General features: G+C 31.9%; 1 protein-coding gene across 1 annotated transcript in view; it reads right to left on the bottom strand.

Moving 5' to 3' along the window:
* LOC111704687 (alpha-catulin) overlaps positions 1-22,918 on the bottom strand; it is a 66,267-nt gene extending 43,349 nt beyond the window's left edge. The window contains exons 1-4 of the mRNA XM_023477000.1: positions 22,564-22,918; positions 10,628-10,734; positions 6,428-6,476; positions 3,877-3,996 (exon numbers count right to left, since the gene is read on the bottom strand). Of these exons, the coding sequence (XP_023332768.1) occupies positions 3,877-3,996; positions 6,428-6,476; positions 10,628-10,734; positions 22,564-22,863 (576 nt within the window). The 5' untranslated portion in view covers positions 22,864-22,918. The remainder of the gene's footprint in view (positions 1-3,876; positions 3,997-6,427; positions 6,477-10,627; positions 10,735-22,563) is intronic.
* Between the last annotated feature and the right edge of the window lie 2,353 nt (positions 22,919-25,271).

Raw genomic sequence — 25,271 nt, 5'->3', positions numbered from 1 at the left:
ATTGTCAAAATACTAATTTAATTTTGCGTGAGAGGAACCACATCTTGGTTTCCATTAACAACCATTTAAACCTAATAAAGGTTAAAATTATACTTTTGTCTTTTCTTTAGATAAAAGGCTTTTTTAGAATTAGTTTTGCTTTATTGTAACCTTTTCTTTATTGTAGTTTTGCTTTGTTATAGTTTGTTTTATTATAGTTTTATCTTATTGTAGTTTTGTTTTATTGTAGTTTTGCTTCATTGTAACCTTTTCTTCATTGTAGTTTTGCTTTGTTATAGTTTGTTTTATTGTAGTTTTGTTTTATTGTAAATTTGCTTCATTGTAACCTTTTCTGTATTGTATTTTTGCTTTGTTATATTTTGTTTTATTGTAGCTTTCTTTTATGGTAGTTTTGTTTTTTTGTAGTTTTGTTTTATTGTAACCTTTTCTGTATTGTAGTTTTGCTTTGTTATAGTTTGTTTTCTTGTAGTTTAGTTTTATTGTAGTTTAGTTTTATTGTAGTTTTGTTTTATTGTAGTTTTGTTTTATTGTAGTTTTGTTTTATTGTAGTTTTGTTTTATTGTAGTTTTGTTTTATTGTAGTTTTATTTTATTGTAGTTTTGCTTTATTGTAGTTTTGCTTTAGTATAGTTTGGCTTTGTTGTAGTTTTGCTTTATTTTAGTTGTTTTATTGTAGCTTTGTTTCATTGTAGTTTTCTTCTATTGTAGTTTTGTTTTATTGTAGTTTTTATTGTAGTTTAGTTCTATTGCAGTTTGTTTTATTGTAGTTTTGCTTTATTGTAGTTTGGTTTATTGTAGTTTTGCTTTATTGTAGTTTTGATTCAAAATACAAAAGAAAATTTTATGTTTAATCTGTATCTTGGTGTTTATTGATCGAACCCGAGATTTACAAAGAGAAATAAATTCTCAAGTTTAAATGTTTATGTGATTTCAACAGGTTCGCCGATTTAATGATTTAAAGGGAGTTTTCTGTTCACGTTGTTAATAAAAATTGATATTGTTAACTAACGGTAATTTGAAAAAAAACAGTAAATGCCGTTAATGAAACAAACCTTTAAAATTGACGGCTAACTGAAATTTTTATTTTTTAACGGTAAGTAACAGTGAAACCGTTAGAAAAAGTTGGAATGTGCCCAGCCCTGTGACAACTTAGTTTTTGTGTCCGACAAAGTTATTAATAATTGCCTAATTTAAAAATAAAGTGCTTATCTTACAGTAAAATAAGTTTTAATTTTTGGTTCTTCATTTTCTGTTTTACACTTTTTTATTTAATCTTGGAAGACATGCCAATTAATGTGAGAAAATTTCGTTTCTCCCCTTGAAGGAAGTGAGTATTTCCCACAAACTCAAACTTTCTAATACCTTTTTTGCAACCTGATAATGTAAACCTTTGATATTTTAAATTTAGACTATTTGATTAAACAGAGTCCAAAGCTTAAAATATCAAAGGTCTGCGACTTCGGTTTGCACATAAAGAAGACATGTCCTTACTATTTAAATTTCGAATAGCGTATGTGACTGTCTAGTAGCTCAGTCAATGATGGAATCCACCAATTTTAAATCTAATAAAATTATAAAATCGCATCTAATTATCCTTGGTTTTTTATCAATGTCCTTAAAATAGAATATTCAGTTATACATTTAAGTTTGCTAAGACAAAAAGATTCGAAACTCAGAGATTGTAGCAAAAACTCAGTTTCTTTGACACTTGTGACGTCGTGTATAATTGGTCCATCTCTCTGTTGCCACCTATTGTACATGAAAATCTACTTGGAAGCTGCATGCCATATTATCAATCTTTTTAAATTTAAAGTTTGAAGGTTTGCCAAACTGCAGGTTAAGTTGATGGTGCTTCTTTTCTTGATTTATTATTTAAAATTGACATGCATTCCTCTTATAGAAACATTTTAGATTCTGTCATTAATCTTGAAGCTAGACTAGAAATATTGAATACTGGAATACTGGGTTTCCAGACAAATGACATTTTCCTGAAGATTTGTGCCCCCCCCCCCCCCCCCCCCAGCAGTTCTATTGTTTCTGGGAAAAGGTCATAGGTTTTCTACCAATTCTTTTCTCAGGACTAATTGTCCAGGCTTCTTGTGCCATTAGTTTATCTAAGAATAGGAGAGGAAAGGTATAAAGGAATGTTTGCGGTTTTTAAAAAAAATTTGATATATGTTAAAAATTCTCAAAAATGTTTATTATAATACAATTTTTCTGACTTGGACTATCAGCAGTACAATACAATACTTACTGTATAATACAATACAGTACAATACATTACTGTACATTACAGTGCTGTACAATAAAGTACTGTAAAATACAGTTCTGTACAATGCAGTACTGTACAATACAGCACTGTACAATACAGTACTGTAAAATACAGTACTGTAAAATACAGTTCTGTACAATGCATTACCGTACAAAACATTGCCATGCAATACAGTATTGCACAATGTAGTACCCTACAATATGCAGTGCCGTACAATATCAGCACTGCACAATGAATTACCATACAATATAGATAAAGTGGATTTTAACGAATTTAAATTGGGTTGGAAAAGTTTAACAAAAATATGTTATTAATGATTGGATCGATGTTAAGTCAAAAATCAGAAAGATAGGATTGGAATATAATTCGGAACCTATACGGGCAGTTTCCCCCAGGGAATTCAGGAGAACTTCAAACAATCTCATCTCATCACATATATGATATTGGAAAACCTATATATTGTGTTTCAAAGTGAAATAGACTTATACATATCTGAAAAGGGTGAATCCAGCTTGAGAGTTTTGGCCCCCTCTCCCTCCCTCCCCCCCCCCCAAAAAAAAAATGTTGTAATTTAGGTATTTATTATAAGATTTAATATTGGTTTCATGATTGGTAAAATAAAATAATTTTTCTTTTAACCCTATTCCTGCTGGGGGTGGGGGTCAATTTGACCCCCCCCTGTAGTTTTTTTTACATAACTCAAAAAGTATTGGTCTGAGGCTGTTGAAATTTTCTGACTTTTCTTACATACCCAAAGCCCTCCCTTTGGGCCTAAAACCGGGCTTTATACTAACTGCCTGAGTCCTCAGGCACACTGCCTGAATGACTGCTTTTGCAAATTTGCAAATTTTTTTGCAGATTCTTAAAGTAGAGCACAAGAGCTTTCTAATGATGTATGATTTGTCATATTTGGACATAAAACATGGGATTTAGAGCATATCCTGGTTTTCAAGTACCCCAGCAGGGATAGGGTTAAATTTAAAAATAGACCTACAGCTGCTGTGATTAAACATGAAGTATCTAGATGTATATATATCAAAAATGGGTAAATTATTCGAGAAAACTAAAGCTATAAATAAGCATTTTGCAGCTTTGAAATATTCATGTCCTTTGCTGCAAAAATGTACACGTGGGTCCATAAGGTCAAAGTTAGAACAAAAGCCCATCGATACGTTTGAAAGTTGGTTCAGTCCCGAAAGTTAGTGCATCATTTTAAAAGCTGTAAATATATTCGATGTAATGTACTTTCCCAATGCATTTTCCCCAGGGTGACTTCCCCAGTATCAATTTCCCAAATGTGCGATTTTCCAAGCGGCAACTTTCCAAAAGTTAGGTTAGGCCCTCTCAGGCGCCCAAGGCTGCAATGGGGACCAAGCGATGCGCAGCGGCGAGGATTTGCTAATGGACCGAGCCCTGCGGCTAGGATTGGCTAGGGAGCCGAACGCCACGGTTAGAACAGACTGGGGGCCAAGAGCTGCGGCTAAGACAGACTTACCGCTTGGGAAATTGCACATTTGTGAAGTTGCCACTAGGGAAAATACCCCATGGGAAGTTGCTGTTTGGGAAAATGTTTTTGAGAAAGTACCGAACATCGTAGATTCTCACCTTAGTTATTGAGGTCATGAGGTTCCTGCAGGCTGACAGCAAGCTAGTGTCCTCGTTATGCTCAGCCATTACCTCGTCCTCTAATATTGTATTTGCGAGATTACCTCCTCCACCTCCACTCTGGACCAACACAAAATAGTTTGGAGACAAATCGTAGAAATTAAATTTGTTCATCCTGCATTTTATTTTCTATCCCTTATATCACCCACTCCTTTATATTCACCTACCCCTAGAGATTGGCATAGCTTTTGCGAACAAATGAAATTTTTGAGAACAAACGAAATTCTTTGTGAAGGATGGCGCCGTTTAGAAAAATATACAAAGTTATTTCGGAGAAATAAGAACTTTCTAGCGATCTAGAATTTCTAAACAAACAAATTTTCCATAAGATTTGGAAAAAAGGATGATTTTTCTAGACTGTCAAACAAGTTTTGAATAAATTCGTGCTTTATCTGTAAGAACGGTTTTATTGAACGAACCATTTTACTGAACGATATCAATGAACAATGAAAGATGGAAAATGAACGATTATTTTACGAACGAAATAAATAAATTTTGTTGAATGATAAAAAAGAACGAGATGGGTCGTTAACAACCGAGGAAAAAAAACGAAATGGGTCTTCCTGGAACGATGAACAAACAAAATAGAATAAAAACCGAACGCGCCCATCTCTACCTTACTTTTCTAATACCCCCCTCCCTCCCCCCGATCCCCCTTTACTATGCTTATTCTTGAATACCCCAACAATACATTTATGTCAGTAGTAACATATGTCTGCTATAAAAGTATATATAATAAAGGATTTCTTTAGCAGCAACACTCAATATCAACCATTCTAGTGTATAGACCAGGACCAGGTTCTTATACAATACATGCATAGGGGGATGAGGGGGGGGGCTGTTTTGCTGAACATCTGAAAGGAATTGAGTTTTTGCCACAAACTCATATTTTCTGAACCCAATATCTTTGCAACCTGATGGTGTAAACCTTTGATATTTCAAACTTGGATTAATTTATCTATAAATATCAATAGTTTGAAATATCTAAGGTCTACGACATTGGGTTACAAAGATATAGAGATTAGAAAACCATAGTTTGTGGAAAGAACTCAGTTCCTTTGAATTTTAAACCAAAAGGCAACATTAAACTAATTTAAGAAAGTAAATCAAGGCAAACAAAAAGATAAAAGCAAATAATATATAAAGCTTGAAATTTTAAAACCAATTTCGCAATTTGTATTTAACTTTATGACACACCACTAAAGAGTCTGGTACTAATAGGGTTAAATATTTTATTGTAAATAAAGTGTCTTGGCATCCCCCTCTAAGCTTTAAGATAATCGTTTATTCAATATTGGTAAGCCTAGTGTGTTAACGACAAACAGTCATACCCAGGGATTTTACCGGGAATACAATATTAAATAATGGATTGTCATTTTAATGCGCAAAGAACTGCAAAGTTTTCACAATATATCTATAACAAGACATTTGTATATATGTTGCGTATAGTCGCCCAAACGGCTAGACCGATTGGGCTGCAATTTTTTTGTGGACACTCATTATTGGTTGCGGGGGGGGGGGGTTATAGGCTAAACAATCAATTTTTAAAAAAACAATTTTTTTTCCAAAAAGTTTTTCAATGTTTTTATTCCACGGGCAACGCCGCCTGGCGTTCAGCTAGTTTTTTTTTTATAATTTCAAGATATTTATAGTTCAGAAATTTACGAATATGTATTTCTTTTGCAGAATACGGCAAATCTTTAAAAAACTTTTTCATTCTGAATTCACAAAAAAGACCCCTTCCCCCTCCCTTAAAAAAAATGAAAAGATTGAAAAATAATCATACAGAATGGAGTTTCTAAAGCTTTCAGATTAAACCAATTAATTCAACAAACTTTAGATTAAAGATTAAACATTTTAACTCTTTTTTGTTTAATCCATTTTAATTCTAGTTTCTCCCAAGGTTTCCCGCATTTTCAAACTTTCTAAAAAAATTGAAATAATCATAATGGATTTAAAAGACTTGCTGAATCACGGTTATGTAATTAAAATGGGTCTGTTGACACTGCGCAATTGCTCTTACTAATGTTCATTGCACTATTGTTGTCAAGACTTGAGTATTAAATTCGTCTTCTTAATTCAGAGTTTTCTGGTTACTGTATGTGCATATACAAATATGCAAGCAGACAACATATAGCTGGCCTGGTACAAAAGGTCTTTTTCTGCGTTTTTTCTTAAATTGTACACTGTTAGTTATAAAAATCTCAGTTGCCTTACTGCCTCCGAGGAGAGCAGACCTATTCTATGTGGTACCAGAATTCCAGCTGGAGAAGCGCTAAGTTTAGTTACGCATCTTTGCCTTTTTTCTCAAATTGTATACTGTTAGTTATAAAAATCTCAGTTGCCACCTCCGAGGAGAGCAGACCTTTCCTATGTGGTCCCAGAATTACAGCTGGAGAAGCGCTGAGTTTAGTTACGCATCTGTGCATATACAAATATCTGCCTTTTTTCTTAAATTGTTTATTGTTAGTTCTAAAAATCTATTTCTTTCCTGCACAGCCAAATTTTCAGCAAGCTTTTCAATCAGTTTTCCTGCTCGCCTAAAAAAGAATAAGTATTAAAATATATCATTAATATTATTATTTTAACAAAAAGACTAGTAAATGAGTTATGTTTTGTCAGATTGATGCATTGTTGGCATTTTCCAGCAAAACAGTTAAGTCATTCAAGGTAAATTTTGTTTGGGATCTCAAATGGTCCCAGGGTATCAGGGGGCCTAGCGTTGGGCATGGTCGGTCAAAGCTCAAAACATTCTTTGAGAAATGCGGACTGTGAAAAAGATCTGTTTAAAAAATAAATAAATAACTTAAATCAAAGATTTAAGAAAAAACAAAAAAAGGGCGTAAAATTCTTGAGTTAGGCAGATGTTTGAAAAAATGCTCAATAATGATTTTAACTTTACCTTTTTATATTTTGGTTTTATTGAGTTGTTTTAATGTTTGAATCGGATAATAGATATTGGAGATCTAAAGGTTGTTCCAAAATTGACAAACCACCAAAAACTGAAAGCTAACTTTAAATATAGCTTGGCTTCCGTTTCTAAACTAAAATAGAATTCAGTGGAAAAACTTTCAAACTTATTGGGTCTTAAATTGGAGAACGGAATTGAATTTTTGTCAGACACTCAAATTTTCGACTTCTTATATATGTTCAATAAAATGGCGAAAACCTTTGATATTTCAAACTTGGATTATTTGATTTAACAGATTTCATAGTTTAAAATATCAAGGTCTATGAGTTACAACATCAGGTTAAAAGATATAGAGATTAAAAACCAGAGTTTGTGACAATGAATTTAGGCCAATTATAGAGGAGGTATATTTGGTAAATTGTATCAACCAATAAGAACCTTCAATCGTACCTTGCTATTGGACCAATGAATGACCATATCAAAGTCCTCATTGGTTGATTTCGAAAGAATTAGAAACTGAACCTATTAAATAAACGAAGAAGGGGAAGGTGGCTGGCAAAGTTTTGTAATCAGACAAACATAAGACAAAATATAAGTTTTACCCGGAATCTGGATTTTTCTTTTATGAAAATTTTACATTTTGATTGTAATTTTGTCAGTATGATATTGTAATATTGTTTTTTTTTCGGGACAGCTGGATATCTAAATATTTTAAGCTTTATTGACAAATAAGTAAAATGCTCGGGAAAAATTATTTTTACTTTTAAACTGTTTTAGAATTTTGACTGTTGAATATAGATGGGCATTGTTTTTGTGAACGAACACCTTTTTTTGAGAAATCATGGTTTTGTAAACGATGTTTAACAAACGATGGATAAACAACTTGGAACGTTCAAAGAAATGAAAACTATTGTTTTCTAAAAGCAAACGAAAAAACAACAAAAATAAAGGACTTAAAATTGTTCGAACAATTTCGATTGTACATGAACAGTATCTAAATTGAATTGTTTGTTCACACAAACTTAAAAAACTCTCGTTTTTTACTGAATGAACTAAATTTCCAAAAGTTTTTGAAAAAACTATCATTATTCTTATTGAACGAACAATTTTACTGAACTAACATGTTTACTGAATAATCGTTTCATGTAAAATAAGCGAAAGTTTTAAGAATGAACGAAATTTTTTTTTTGGAAAAATTGAAAAAAAACTAGTGAAATTGGTCGTTCAAAAACGATAACCAAATTAATGAACTGAAAAAAAGCCGAACACCCCCAGCTCGAGATCTTTGTTTGATGTATTTTCTCTTAGTCCAGTCCAGGTCATGTAATGAAGATATGAAGATAAAATGATAAATATACTGAGCTTTAGGATAAATTAACTAATTTCTAGTGTAATCATAGATGACAGGGGGTAGGAGAGAGGGGAAGGGGGCGGGGGATTTGATGCAATGTCACAATATATATATATATATTTATATATAGATTCTCCGAGTTGCATAGAAACTACGCATTAAACATATTTTTGGTTTACAAACCAAAAAAAGAAACATTTACTTGTACATGATTTCAAAGAATGAACAATATGATGATTCCATATTCGATTAACAATGATACCCTTTAAACCGTTATTCTCTTAAAAAGTGTTGAATTCTGGCAGTTTACTTCACTGCCGTTGCAGTGTTAATATGTGCATGTGCAAAAACAAAAACTAAAAAAAATTGATTTTTCCAAGAGACATCTCACATTTACCCTTTATGAAACAATGATTTAATCAGTTTATAATTGAAACCTTGAAATAACGTCTACTTGTCCCTTTAGTAAAGTTCAATTGTCAGCTATAGATTAGAAGTGAAGGAAGAAGAAGGTACTCTGTTACTCTTAAAGGGACTGACCGGCTATGTAATGTAGTTGAATTGAGTATGCAGTGTTGTGGATTTTTTTAGGATTCATTAGAGACATAGAAAACTTTTTAAAGATCTCTAAATCCTGAGTTTGAGCGCAAAGTCGGCAATGGTGGATATGTTTTCGGAATTTCTTTTTTTAATTGTTAAGTAAAGACGTCAAAAATGTTCACAAAATTCTACAGTAAACTATTTAGATGTTTAGGAGTAGGTTGAGAAAATAAAAATTAATCTTATCATCGAAGTAATCTTATTCAATTATTAGTTTCTATAATCTCTCAATTATTCACAAAGATTTTCTGGAGTTTTATATTTTTATATTTTATATTCTCATTTTGGATTTGAAATCTCACTACCGCCAATACCACAGTTTGAAAATAAAAGTTGAAATTTTTTATTTTGGATTTTGAAATCTTTGAAATTTTATATTCTCATTTTGGATTTTGAAATCTCACTACCACCAATACCAGAGTTTGAAAATAAAAGTTGAAATTTTATATTCTCATTTTGAAATTTCAAATCTCAATACTGCAAAAACCTCTAGTTTGAAAGTATCTATATTTTCTAATTTCGAAAAAAAGGCATTTAATAATCTGAAAAGTGTTAAGAAAATGTACAAAAACTAGCTTTTAAAACCTTCAATACCATTTTCTTTTTAAAAAAACATAAAATTTTCGCTTAAAAAGAAGGCATTTTATACAAACACAGGTTAAGGAACAACTAGAACCGTTTTCGATCAAGAACACAAAGAACAGAACGTTATGAGGATAAAATGATTGGAAAACGAAGTAAAGAGGAACGAAGGATCTCTTTTGAAAGCCCTTGTTCTAGAACGAGGAAGGAACAAATAAAAAAGAACACGCCTATTTACTCCCACATACTAGAGGCCTCCCTAAATCTTTATAATGGTCCACTAACTAGGGGATCTAACTAGAGGATTTTCGTCTAATCCAGTCTAATCCTGCCAAATGGAAAATATGTTTATCACTGGAACAATTTAACCAAGGACAACCAAGATGGGATTTATAAATACAAACAGGGTGTCCAAGATTGGTTTTATAAATACAAACAGGGTGTCCAAGATTGGTTTTATAAATACAAGCAGGGTGTCCAGGATTGGCTTTATAAATACAAACAGGGTATCCAAGATTGGTTTTATAAATACAAACAGGTTGTCCAAGATGGGATTTATAAATACAAACAGGGGGTCCAAGATGGGATTTATAAATAAAAACAGGGGGTCCAAGATGGGATTTATAAATACAAACAGGGTGTCCAAGATTGGTTTTATAAATACAAACAGGGTGTCCAAGATTGGTTTTATAAATACAAACAGGGTGTCCAGGATTGGCTTTATAAATACAAACAGGGTATCCAAGATTGGTTTTATAAATACAAACAGGGTGTCCAAGATGGGATTTATAAATACAAACAGGGGGTCCAAGATGGGATTTATAAATACAAACAGGGGGTCCAAGATGGGATTTCAAGATGGATTTATAATAAATAAAAATAGGGGGTCCAAGATGGGATTTATAAATACAAACAGGGGGTCCAAGATGGGATTTATAAATACAAACAGGGTGTCCAAGATGGGATTTATAAATACAAACAGGGTGACCAAGATGGGATTTATAAATACAAATAGGTTGACCAAAATAGAATTTATAATTACAAACAGGGTGTCCAAGATTACATTTATAAATACAAATATGGTGTCCAAGATGGGATTTAATAATACAAACAGGGTTTCCAAGATAGGATTTAATAATTACAAACAGGGTGACCATAAAAATAAAGTTTACAATAAACTTATGTTAATCAGAAATGTGTAGGGTTACTTGAAATTTCGTGTACAGTCCCTTTAATACTTTAATTACCTTGTTTCCCTGCAGGCATCCAGCATATCTTGTCTATCTATCTCAGCAATAGTTTCTCCGACAGTCACAAACCGTTCCACAGACAGGTTTATTCCCTTTCCCAGTCTCTGCAAATATTTATAGGTTAGTTTAGGGCAGTTATGGTAATACATAGGTCATGATAGAGCAGTTAGGTGATAAATAGGTCAATATAGAGCAGTTAGGTAATACACAGGTCATGCTAGGGCAGTTAGGTGATAAATAGGTCATTTTAGAGCAGTTAGGGGATATATTGGTCAATTTAGAGTAGTTAGGTGATAAATAGATACTTTTTGAGCAGTTAGTTAATAAATAGGTCAATTAAGAGCATTTAGGTAATACGAAGGTCATGCATGGGCAGTTAGCTAGGTAATAAATAGGTTATTTTAAGGCAGTTACGTGATAAATAGGTCATTTTAGAGCAGTTAGGTGATAAATAGGTCAATTTAGAGCAGTTAGGTGATAAATTGGTCAATTTAGAGCAGTTAGGTGATAAATTGGTCAATTTAGAGCAGTTATGTGATAAATTGGTCAATTTACAGCATTTAGGTGATAAATAGGCCAATTTAGAGCAGTTAGGTGATAAATAGGCCAATTTAGAGCAGTTAGGTGATAAATTGGTCAATTTAGAGCAGTTATGTGATAAATTGGTCAATTTACAGCAGTTAGGTGATAAATAGGCCAATTTAGAGCAGTTAGGTAATATATTGGTCAATTTAGAGTAGTTAGGTGATAAATAGATACTTTTTTAGCAGTTCGATAATAAATAGGTAATTTAAGAGCAGGTTGGTAGGTGATAAATAGTTTTATTCCCAAGCAGTTAGATAGTATTAGGTCATTAAAGAACAGCTAGGCGATAATTAGGTCATTTAAAATCAATATGAACAAGACACATGTAACTCATTCACAAAGTTGATACCCGGATACAATCTGATAAATGTTTGCATCTGAATATAGTTATAGATACAAGCATAATCTTGGTGTAATTCAATCAATTATCTTAAATTGAATAATTGTATTGTGTGGTTTATTGTTTTATTATATTTATACGGATTTTTTATTGGCAATTAGATTACATAAGGAAATGTTATGGAGAATGTTATTGTATATCTTACAGCATAAAACCTTTATATCTTTTTATCTTGTAATAACTATGCCATGACGTCTTTTCTTTGCAGAATAAAATAAGACAGGATAGAACAGGATAGGACAGGATAGGACAAGAAAGGACAGGATAGGACAGGATAGGACAGGATAGGACAGGATAGGACAGGATAGGACAGGATAGGACAGGATAGGACAGGATAGGACAGGATAGGATAGGATGGGACAGGATAGGAAAGGATAGGACAGGATAGGATAGGATAGGATAGGACAGGATAGGACAGGATAGGACAGGATAGGACAGGATAGGACAGGATAGGACAGGATAGGACAGGATATGACAGGATAGGACAGGATATGTTAGGTTAGGATTGGACAGAATAGGACAGGATATGACAGGATAGGATAGGAAAGGACAGGATTGGACAGAATAGGAAAATTAGGACAAGATAGGATAGGATAGGATGGGACAGGATAGGACAGGATAGGATAGGACATGATAGGACAGGATAGGACAAAATAGGATAGGATAGGATAGGTTAGGATAGGATAGGATAAGATAGGATAGGATAGGATAGGATAGGATAGGATAGGATAGGATAGGATAGGACAAGATAGGACAGGATAGGACGAGATAGGACAGGATAGGACAGGATAGGATAGGATGGGACAGGATAGGAAAGGATAGGACAGGATAGGATAGGATAGGATAGGATAGGATAGGATAGGATAGGACAAAATAGGACAAAATAGGACAGGATAGGACAGGATAGGACAGGATAGGACAGGATAGGACAGGATAGGACAAGATAGGACAGGATATTATAAATATTAGTAAAAGACATGTTCCAAGGATTATAAAAATCTAATCTCAACTACAAGTACTCAGGCTCTTAATACCTTGAAGTATTAAAGGATTAGGAAATCTAGAAATTATAAACTTTAACATACATTGTTCAAGGGGGGAAGAACGGAGATAGCAGATCATTTTTTTTGGGGGGGGGAGGGAGATAGCAAACAATAATAGAGAGAGGGGGGGGGGAAGAGGATATAGCAGACACTATTTATTTCAAAAATTACTTGCAACAAACTCTGACTATATAATTACTTTTTCTTCACAGATGAGACAGTAGACCGTTTTTTAAAAAACAAACAATCAAAAACTGTACAATTTAAATATGTACGATCGATCTTGAAAAAACGATCATTTGCTCCTAACCCACTTGCTATCAACTCACTTTCAATGAAAATCAGTTGCTATCAGCCTCACTTGCTATCCAAACATTTGCTATCAAACTCATTTACTATCAACTCAGTTGCGATCACATTCATTTTCTATCCGGCCTCAACTGCTATCGACACATTTGCTATCAAGCCTCAGCTCATTTGCTATCAGGCCAATTTGCTATTAATCCTCATTTGCTATCAAATTTTCGACTTCCTCTCAATCCTTATTTTTACCATTTTTATTCTCCTGAAAATTTGGAATTCTTCATTCTCTGGCAAACATTGCGTGGGCATGCAACCGGCTCATTTTGTTGCCTCAAGTAAAGGTATCAACTTTTTGAAAGATATTAATAACTATCTGTATTTCCACTTCAAAAACAAGGCATACAATACATAGGCCACCCACAGGTACCAGAAATACAGAAACGGATGCAAAGCGCGTAGCTGTTCTACAAAAGTAAACAAACGACAGGATTTGAAAGAATCTTATTTAGAAAGCAACTTATTCATGGCATGAACGACTGGTTTTGATAGCGACACATTTTTAATATCAAATAAGAATTGGTTTTGATAGCAACTTGTTTAGAAAGCAACATATTTTTAATATCAACTAAGGACTGGTTTTAATAGCAACTTATTAAGAAAGCCACAAGTTTATGATAACAAATAAGAACTGGTTTTGATAGCAACTTATTTAGAAAGCCATAAGTTTATGATAGCAAATAAGAACTGGTTTTGATAGCAACTTGTTTAGAAAGCAACATATTTTTAATATCAACTAAGGACTGGTTTTGATAGCAACTTATTAAGAAAGCCACAAGTTTATGATAGCAAATAAGAACTGGTTTTAATAGCAACTTATTTAGAAAGCCATAAGTTTATGATAGCAAATAAGAACTGGTTTTGATAGCAACTTGTTTAGAAAGCAACATATTTTTAATATCAACTAAGGACTGGTTTTGATAGCAACTTATTAAGAAAGCCACAAGTTTATGATAGCAAATAAGAACTGGTTTTAATAGCAACTTATTTAGAAAGCCATAAGTTTATGATAGTAAATAAGAACTGGTTTTAATAGCAACTTGTTTAAAAAGCAACAATTGTTTATGACAGCCACTAAGAACTGGTTTGACAGCAACTTATTTAAGAAACAACTAATTGTGATAGTAACTTATTTCGTTAGTAACTAGTTTTGGATAGCAGATGAGCATTGATAGCAGTTGAGACTAAAGAACAAACGTTTTGATAGCAAGTGAGGCCTGATAGCAAATTGACCTGATAGCAAGTGAGACTGGATGGCAAGTGTGCACGAGAGCAAGTGAGGCCGAGATCAAGTGAAACAGATAGCAAGTGCATTGATAGCAAATGAGGGGATAGTAAGTGAGGCTGATAGTAAATGAAGCTGATTGCAAGGGAGTAGAAAGTAAGTGAGTTGATAGCTAATGATCGTGCTCCTTCTGTATTAGAGGAATGAATTTTCTGAAAGATTAAAAAAATTTTAGTTTTTTTCACAATACGAACGATTTTATTGAACCAATACGGTTAGACTGAACAAACGATTTTACTGAATGATCGTTCAGTAAAAAAAAACGATTTTATTCAACAATTGATTTTACTGAACCAACAATTTTATTGAACGAACGTGTTTACTGAACAATTTTTCTGCAAGAAAACGACTGAAACACATGAAAAAAATGGGTTGATAATCCGTTGATGTATCAAAGTTTAAATTTTGCTTAATCGACTTGTTTAAGTTTCAATGGTTTAGACCATCAGGTTGCAAAGATATAAAAGCTAGAAAATTAGAGGTTTTTGCAAGCACTCAGTTCAGTTCTTGAAGATTCTTTAGTCTAGAAACTATTTCTAAGATATCTAAAAATAAAAAAAAGCATGAATAAAAGATAAAATAAGTAAAACGTGTATCTATCTATCTATCTATCTATCTATCTATCTATCTATCTATCTATCTATATGTCTATCTATCTATCTATATGTCTATCTATCTATCTATCTATCTATCTATCTATCTATCTATCTATCTATCTATCTATCTATCTATCTATCTATCTATTTATCTATCTATCTATCTATCTATCTATCTATCTATATGTCTATCTATCTATCTATATGTCTATCTTCTATCTATCTATCTATCTATCTATCTATCTATCTATCTATCTATCTATCTATCTATCTATTTATCTATCTATCTATCCATGACTTATTATGATTTGATATTTCTGAACCAGACTTTCCGTATCTAAAGCACCGAAATTATCATCATCATTACTTTTATATCTCTCATATTCTCTTTTATACAAAGTACCATAATGTCTTTTCTATTTTCTTTAAGAATATTTATTTGAGGAGTATGGACAAATTAAGGAAAATCATAAATTTTAAAAACGACCCATTTCGTTCGTTTTTTCTTAATTGTTTAAAAGATCAGACTTTGTCCGTACACAAGTTAAATTTCCATCCATCAATTTCATTGGGTTTCTCACAAAACGATCGTTCAGTAAAACCATTCGTTCGGTATATATAAAACTTTAGTTTTTTTTTCAAAATTTGTTTGAAAAAATCGTTCGCACGTTCAGTAATAAAACGATTTTTTAAGATCTTTAAAAAAATTTCAAATTGTTCATTAATAAAAAAAAACTAGCGTTTATTTCTCTTGACAATAGAAGTCGCTAACGTCCATCTTTCGTTTTTATTAAACGGCACGCCCAAAAATTGGTTTGTTGGCAAAAACGCTGTTCTCCTTCTAAGATTATGGAGAATAGAAGAAACTAAGACTAGGTTAATTTGTATCCTTGTGTATTCTAGTGTATATTCTAGATACAAGCTTGATATCTTTATATTATATATTTTTATGTATAAAAACAATCTGATTCTTTTTTCAGACAGGTTCCAGAAATTTTCCTTACACAATAGTTGGGATTAAACAAATAAAAAACTAAACATAAATGTTTTCATAAAGAAAATATAAAAACAACCATATTTGTGTTTGAATAAAATTATTTTAGATAATTTACAAAGTTTTTGAAAACCAAAATGACATCTTATAAAGTATTAAGAATTAAGATTTCACAAGAAATTTGGAGTTTTTTTTTGTTTTACAGAGTGAATTTTGAGAAAATGTTGAAACGCTTTAAAAGTAAAATTATTTTTAAATTCAAATAAAAATCTAGTAAATAGTTCTAGTCACAAACTTAAAGGGAGTGTTCGCAAAATATGTTTTAATTGTTTTGATCCGAGAGTTACTTGTAAAAACATTTATTCCTGTTTCGAGGATTTTTGGTAATGAAGACGACATTTTCATATTTTCCAGGAATGTTCGAAAACAAGTTGTATGGTAAATATTGTTTTAAAAAATAAAATCAAAACATATTATGAAAAATCAACTATATAAAATGTGGCGAAAGATAATCGATGACTATAGGTTGTAATATCTGAATGATTTTTTTGAAATTAAATAGATTTTTTTACGGTCTAAGTCGTATGTTGCATCTTTCTGAATTTGTATGGACACTGCGTTCTTCGGTATTAGTCGTTTTTAACAATTTTCTTCTAGACGCAACAGATAGAAGTAAGATTAGTAGCGATCAAAAGCACTTTTTTATCGCATTAAGCCTATACCCCCTTTCATTTTTCGCGATCACTCCCTTTAAACAGTGCAATCTTTATATATCTTTGCCACCTAATGGTGTAAACATTTCATTATATTTCAAACTGTTTGACATATCAGAATTCATATAGTTAAAAATATTATAAATCTACTTAGAAAAATCAATACTTTTGAGAAAATCTATGCATTTAAGCAAAATAAAATTTGTCTTATTTGATGTTTTTATAAGATATGAGTATATATTGAAAGAAGCCTGGAGGATATATATTAGTATTCCTGACACTTGGGTAACCTTATTATATTATGTGTGCAATACATCTTTTTTATTCAATACTCTTGAGTCTGGAATCTTGTTATTATTCAAAACATGTTCAAAGTTTTTCTCCAAGCTAAAAATTAGTTTTAGCACAATATGTGAAATAAACACTTGTAGTACAAGATTTATTATATATAGTTATAGTGCAGTACAGTGCAGTACAGTACAGTACAGTACAGTACAGTACAGTACAATACAATACAGTACAATACAACAAGACAGTACAGCACAATACAGGACAGTACAGTACTGTACATTACAGTTCAGTTAATTACAGTACAATACAGTACAGTAAGTAAAATACAGTAAAGTAAAATACGGTACAGTTAAATACATTAGTACAATACAGTAAGATGCAATACGATTAGCAATTGGCTATAGCTAATTTGTTTTACTGGAACTTTTAATATTTTTAGACTTTTATAAGGGTTTTTTTTATTTCTCTGAACGATCTATTTTTCGTTTATTTTTCAGAACGTTGACACCATTGGAAACAACAGCCTGTTTTTTACCATTTTGTGATTAGCTTAACTAAATTATTCTGTTATTTCTGCTTATATAGGCGTAAACTAAATTGTAAAATATTGAATATTTAGGCTAAAGTTTAAGAAATAGCCGGTTTGAGGGGACAAAGCTAATAATCATAAATTATCAAATACCGGCAAAAAAATTTAAGCATTTTTATCAACTTCTAAAATGTTTTTGGAATTTAAATTTGCTGAAAAGAGTCAACATTTCTGACAAGCTTTTTTTGAAATCACAATTACACAGCGAAGCTGTTTGTTTACAATTTCTCATTATTTCAATATTAATGTATATCTATGCTGTTAGAAATCTTGGTTGAATTAAAAATTTAGAATCGAAAGTCGTCATTACTGTATAAAAACTTGAATCAGTTATTTCCCCCGAGTTTAATCAGTCTAAAGTAGAACATTTTCAAAAACATTTCCCGGAATATTCCGAAGTTGATGAATCTAAAAATTGTCTGATATTCTCTGAATAAGCTCCGCCATCTCAGACAAGAGTGGCTCTAGGCTAATCTTCTCTATTGACAGCAAGATTAAGAATATTTGGCGGGAAAATGAAAATATTTCATGGGGAAATTAGTATTTTTGGCGAATAAAAAAATGGTGGGAAATTAGAGTATTTTGTGCAATAGAATACTTGGCCCCCAAAAAAAAAATATTAGGCGCAAAAAAAGAATGCTTGGCGGGGAAATCTGAAAATTTATCTTAAAGTTTGAGGGAAAGAGGTCATTTTTCTCAAAATATTTCCAGGGTATAATAAAGTTAGGAATTTAATATAAAACCAGAATACTATTTCTTAGAAATTTCAAGCATTACTTTTTAAAGAAAAATAAAATGATGGATATCTATTAGGGTTTACAATCGGAATTGTGCGGGATTTTAGGGCTCGCAATTTTGCGCGCAAAGTAACATCCATTTGCGTTGGAAAACCTTATATCATACTTTAATTTGCATCATATTTGGTCTTAAACTTGAATAGATTTAAATTATAACAATTTATTTAAGATTTTTTTCTGATCTTGCGAAGCATGATTATTTTGATACTCTAAATTAAAAAAGTCGTAATTAAGCGATAAAAAGTCGCCTAATTGGGTAAAAAAGTTGGATGGCACCCGATTAGGCGACAAAAAGTCGCTTAACATAAATCGCTTTTAAAAAAATCGCTTTGTTTCATAAAAAAATCGCTTATATTTCAGAAGAAGTTGGTGACTGCCAATTAAGCGACACAAAATCGTTTATTTTCAACAAAAAATTAGCTTATTTTTAACATAAAAAACGATTATTTTTAATGTAATCGCGTATTAAAAAAAATCGTTTTAATTTAACCAAAATGTTTTTTTTCCCGTGTACACTTTACAGTACATAAAGAATTGTACAGTATGTTGTTTAATTTCTCAAACCCTTTAGTTTAAAAGTTATTGAAAAATTTGAAAGTTATATAATATAGTCAACACTAAAATTGTTTACAGTACATTAAAAATTGTACAGTATGTTGTTTAATTTCTCAAACTTTTGTGTTTAAAAGTTATTGAAAAATTTGAAAGTTATTTAATAATGATGTGAATCCAGTTCTAAAGCATAACTATAGCAATTTTTGTAACAATAATTTTAACAAATTATCTAAACCATATATCTTTGCAATGAAACCTTTGACATCACATCAAACAAAAGTAATATTCATGTAAGATTTAAATCTTATGGATTTTCAATCATAACTCTTTTAGATAAACTATTTAGAAAAAAACTGTTTTGATTTTAAAATATGTAACCGGAAAATTTTCTTATACTTAAAATGAAAACTAGAGGAGCTACGAGGTCACAAAGATGAACCAGTGATGTCGCATACATTTTACCTTATCCTCCTGTCTTGTTTCCAGAGGGATATGATAAAGTTTAGTTTAGTCTCAGGATCAAAGATAAGATTACTTTGGGATAATTTATATAAAAACTTGGGACACAGAGATCAATGGATAAACAAATAGAGATTCCATGTAGCAAGCTAACCAAGGACCCTAATAAGCTCAATGATTTCTTGATTTGATACAGTGAGACCCAAAATTATGGATGTGTATCGTTTTTAGGTACGTTTTAAGATACGTTTTAAGTTAAGTTTGAAGGTACGTTTTAAAGTACATTTTAAGGTACGTTTGTGATGCCCCTTTTGGATTCCTGGAATGCAGTACACATTGTTATTGTTATTGTTTAGATTATAGTATACTGCATCTTGTATAAATACTGTTGTTTGATAAATATATATTCAGTTAGCATTGACTACTCAGTCTTACTTATTCATGCTTATTAGCACCCCGCTAAATATTTTATGATACGTTTTAAAGTACGTTTTAAGGTAAGTTTTGTACATTTTAAGGTATATTTCAAAGTACGTATTAAAATATGCTTTAAGGTACGTTTTAAGGTACGTTTTAAGGTACGTTTTAAGATACGTTTTAAGGCACGTTTTAAGGTATTTTTTAAGGTTCGTTTAAGTTACAATTTAAGGTACGTTTTAAGGTACGTTTTAAGGTACGTCTTAAGGTACGTTTTAAGATACGTTTTAAGATATGTAATAAGATACGTTTTAAGGTACGCTTTAAGGTACGTTTTAGATATTGAAATGTGTGTACATATATAATTGATGTTGTTAAAAAACAGAGAGTTATACGCATGAAAATTATCTTATCTAATCAATGGCTGTGCTTTATGTTTATTATTGGACTATTTTAAAAAATAACTTGCAACCTAACATTCGCCTTTCTATTCCACAGTTCATGTGTCTCACTATTCATTTCAAAGATAGAACTGACATACAATTTTTACTTTCGTCTAACTTCAATGTTCTACTCCCTACATCTTTGAAAACTGATGTTGTAAACATTATTTTAAATTGTAACACAAGATAGTTGTAGTAAGATTCATAGTTAGACACAAGGGTGCCATGCAAGGAAAGTTAATTGCGGTCGCGTATACTCTGCAATGCATACATATTGAAACCAGTTCTTTTTGGGCGGAATTTGTAAAAAAGAATTTATGCATCAGTGTTCGTTTAGTATCCGAGGAGGTTAAAAGCATTTAATTTTGATAATTTTGATAATTCACATAATAGTTTCCAATGACCAGAATATTTCATTGATTTTTTTATGTGAAAGATGGATCCCATGTCAGTTTTTGACATCCGTCTTGTGTTTACATTACCGCCCAGAGACAGTACACTGCAGTACAAAAGATGTGTACACTTCTGAAATAATTTTCCTTGCATTACATCCTTGGTTAGACATATTAAAAGTCCTATGTTTTATTTAATTATTTAATCTAAATTAGAATTTCTTTTTACTACTTCTTAATAAAAATCTAAAACCTATGAATAAAATTTACCGACCAAAATAGTCACTTGGTATGCTAAAGTCATTCTTATATATATAGTAAACTAAAGAATACTTTCAATTTCCATTTAGATGTTTACAAAACTTTCAAGCAGTATGGATTCATATACAAGGAGAAGCTGTCAATTAACCAGGAAGTGCCATAAACGCCAACCATTGTATTAAAAGACCGTTACAATCACAGAATGGTTGTCAAAAAAGGACAAATAAAAATGACAACGAATTACATTTTGCAAAAATTGGTTTAACTTTTACCTTTATTTGGATACCCTTAATGTATATGCATTATGCATGCCCGGAAATTGCGGTTATATTGCCCAATCATCCCTTCACCACACATCTTGCTTTTTATAATCACAATATATTAAAAGGTCGAACACGGGTCAGGGTTCCAAAAGCCTTTTTTAACATCACTAGGCATTGAAGGCGCTTCGTGTGCATTTTCTTTTTAACTTCTTTTTAACTTTTAATTGTGACTCAATCTGCGAGCATCCTTTCTTTGTACAAATAAAACAATGACAAAAAAGTTCGTGGATTTTATAATATTTTTTTTGTGGATTTTCAAATATTTGCATCCCTTCCCTTTGGTCACGGAGCGTTTGATCGGTTCTGTCTTTTTAAAGTTTGTTGGTTACAAACAAAGAGAATAGAATATATATTTATTAGAGTGGAATTTAGACAATCTCTCGGAATAAATTTTGCCACTCCCTTTCAGCCTGAAAGGGAGTTCAAAGTGTACAAATCATGTAAATATTCACAAATTATGTACAGTAGAGTACATTAATACAGTATGTTCCCTATAGACTATTCATTTCAATTTCGAATTTTTTAAAGCCGTTAAATAAACTTTATAAAATGAATGAGGTGAATAAAAACATCAATTGATTTATAGTTATAGCGGAAAATCATCGTAATTAATTTTAGATTTTCTATAAAATGATGTTCCAGGGCCCAAAAGGTCGTATATGTGAAGTACACCTGCAGTATGGATACAGTACAACAAAATGGCCAATTTACACTGTTTTCTAGTAAATTCCACTCTAATTATATTCTATTTTCTTTGGTTACAAACTAACAAACGCTGATTCAGATGACCTGGACCAAAGGGGACCTAAGTTCTGACTTTAGAATTTATTAAATTTAGCCTTTTTATGCTTTTTTAAGCTTTGTGGTTTAAACAAATATTAAGATTAAGTTTAATAAAGGATATATTGATTATCTTCAAAAAATACCTACTTAGATATTGTAAGTTTAAAGCCATTGAAAGAAAAATGAAAAACTTAAAAGATCAAAAAAGTGGATGTGAATACAATAAATCTTTAAAATGCTTATTTAAGAAGTGATTAAAAAAAATTATACAAATTAAATATATAGTGTCATTTACTGTAAATTGACGTAAATCATATATATATATAACAGAATTTTATCGTTAAAAAATTTTATATGTTATATTATGTTGAATATATACACAAATTTTAACAGTGTAATATCAACCTTCCCCTGCAGGTTTGTGGGTTTGTGGGTTAAGAGTGTAATATCCCCCCTCCCCTGGGTTTGTGGTATAAGAGTGTAATATCCCCCCTCCCCTGGGTTTGTGGTATAAGAGTGTAATATCCCCCCTCCCCTTGGTTTGTGGTTTCAGAGTGTGATATCCCCTCTCCCCTTGGTTTGTGGTTTGCTAGTGTGATATATCCTGGAATCTGAGGCTCTGGATCCCACCAGGTAAATTATCCTACCTGTAGCAGTGCAGACTCCCCTCCCTCCTTCACACTAAACAAAGATGACTGATGCCGACCTAGGCCCATCGTGCCCAGGTGATCTATCACAAATTGGTCACTATTAAGCGCGGCACTTGCACTTGAGCGCCGCGCATTGTCTGTTCTTGCACGTGAGTTCTGTGGACTGCTAGGAGCAGGTGGTGGTGGAGCGGGGGATGTAAGGTGGGGTGGTGCACCGTGGCGTGGAAATGTTAACGAGTGAGATCTATTCCTGCTGTTGGCACTGGAAGAGGGAGGAGTTGGGACTACGCCCGTCATCCTCCCCACTAATCTTGGTACTGAGGCTGCCAGGTTTATTCAGACCTGAGGACACACCAGCCTGTAGCTCCAGCCTCCGGAGAAGAGAGAGGATACACAAATCTTACAGATGATGGACTGTAGCATCCCTCTGGTGTGTATATCGAGGGATTAGTTTATTATCCAACTGTTGAACACCCCCCAGGGATATTAACCATATGATCATCTATTTATCCAAGAATAATTGGATAAAATTATATTAATCCTCCAGACCTCGTGATTAATGTAAACACTGATTTTTTTCCATTAAAATTATTTTTTATGGCAAGAAAATCATGAATGTGTTTTTATATTTTACAACGAAACTTCCATAAAGACCATTGAAACAATTTATTCGACAATCTAAGATTGCAAAACAACAAATTATTCTATTTTAAATATTATGATCGGAAATGTGTCTAAATTGCTTAAATCAACATAAAATCTCTTTTTCCTAACGAAATTAAGGCACTTTTCGAAATCGTTTTACTTGCTTTAAAAAACATATTTTTTAAAAATAAATAAATCTGAAACAATTTGTCTCATTAAACAAAGAAGAAAAGCTAAAAATGGAAGATAGCCCAGTTTAGAAACTTTTGCCTGAATATTTTTGTTACCATAATAAGGATCCTATGAGACAAAGGAATTGAGTCTTTGCCACAAACTCTGATTTTATAATCACTTGGGGGGGGTTAATTTAAATTTCATCATTTTTCATAAGTCAAACTTTGAAATAGAAAGAGTAAATGTATTTACGCCTGTCGGGGGCGAAGGAGTGGACAAAAATATCATAATACATCTGCTACATGGTTCCATTAAAGTAGCTAAAAATATCATAATACATCTGCTACATGGTTCCATTAAAGTAGCTAAAAATATCATAATACATCTGCTACATGGTTCCATTAAAGTAGCTATAAAAACAAAACAAAAACATTTTAAAAAAATACGTGAGATATGATTCTTATCATATTCCAATCAAAGGGGAGCGAGTACTATCGATTACAACTGGTATAAATGCCACAAAGAAGCTTGAGGTAAAAATGTTATTTAAGAATGACCTTCAATGACTATGGTGAACAAAAACACTAGTTTCTATAGAAACAAATATACCAGGAAAGAACTCCAATTTGTTTAAGCTAGAGATCTCTATTCTGTAAAGATACATCTTAAAATGACTCTCCATGTAAAGATGGCAAAGTATTAATTTGATATGAATGTTTATAATTTTGAAAACTGTTTATAAAGGTTTCATAGGAACCATATGGCGAATCGGGCATTGCCATCTTTGCTTGCAGGGTCAGTTGTAATTATACCATTTTTTAAGTGACTTTTTTATTTAATAGATGGGGGGGGGGTCCCTAGTCCAATATGTAAAGGCCTACTCATTAAAAAAATTGACCTCTAACTTTAATGGGTTGGGTGCAAGAGAGAATCTAAAAAAAATCAAAAATTACGTAAGATAAATGTTCAAAAATAATTCTTTTTACTTTTGACAAATATTAACATTTGAAACATCTTATTACATCTATTTTTTAAGGGCTTTATAAATATATAGATTTTAGCACTGTAGCTTAATTTAAAAAAAAGTTATTAACCATTTCAAATTATTTTGAAACACTGACCCGCAGTTTGACTGTTCTCCGGACCTCCACCCTACCCTATGCATAAAAAAGGAACTGAGTTTTGCAATAAATTTACATTTTCTAACCCCTATATCTTTGCAACTTGATGGTGTAAACCTTGAACCCCTATATCTTTGCAACTTGATGGTGTAAACCTTTGATATCTCAAACTTAGACTATTTACCAGAACTAATAGTTTGAAATAGCAAAGGTCTAGGAAAATGGGTTGCTAAGTTATAGGAATTAGAAAATCTTAGTTTGTGGTAAAAACTTAATTCCTTTGTGCATAATTTGTTAAGAACTATTAAGTTGAAAAGGTGATGAAGTTTAAGCGTTCTAATCTCAGCCATTTTTAAGTTATTTGGAAAAAACACATGGGTGGCTGGAACACTACCCCNGGGGGGGGGGGGCGTCCCTATAAAAAGGTATTAGAGTAAAGGTATAGAATTGTAATAAATGATCATTGATTATAGCCTAATTTTTCAAGGCCAGCTCATTAATAAAAATTAGACCGCCAACTGTAATAGTTTGGGTGCCAGGGAAGTTGGAGCAAATGGCAAAAAAACGGTAGGAAAAATGTAAATTTTTTTGTTTTGTTTTTGACAAATAATATTAAATGTGACACTTGTTTCTGCATTCAGTTTTCAAGATACGCCCCGATAGAAATCAAATCCTACATTTCTCTCCCTCACTTTTGTATTGGTTTGAGGACTAAAGTAATATCTTTTCTTCAGAAAAAGAAGAGTTTTAGACATTTCATAAAAA

This window comes from Eurytemora carolleeae, unplaced genomic scaffold (genome assembly GCF_000591075.1).
Source record: "Eurytemora carolleeae unplaced genomic scaffold, Eaff_2.0 scaffold604, whole genome shotgun sequence".
NCBI classification, from domain to species: Eukaryota; Metazoa; Arthropoda; class Copepoda; order Calanoida; family Temoridae; genus Eurytemora; species Eurytemora carolleeae.
Note: the sequence above shows the minus strand (reverse complement) of the source record. Positions and strands in the feature narration are given on the sequence as shown.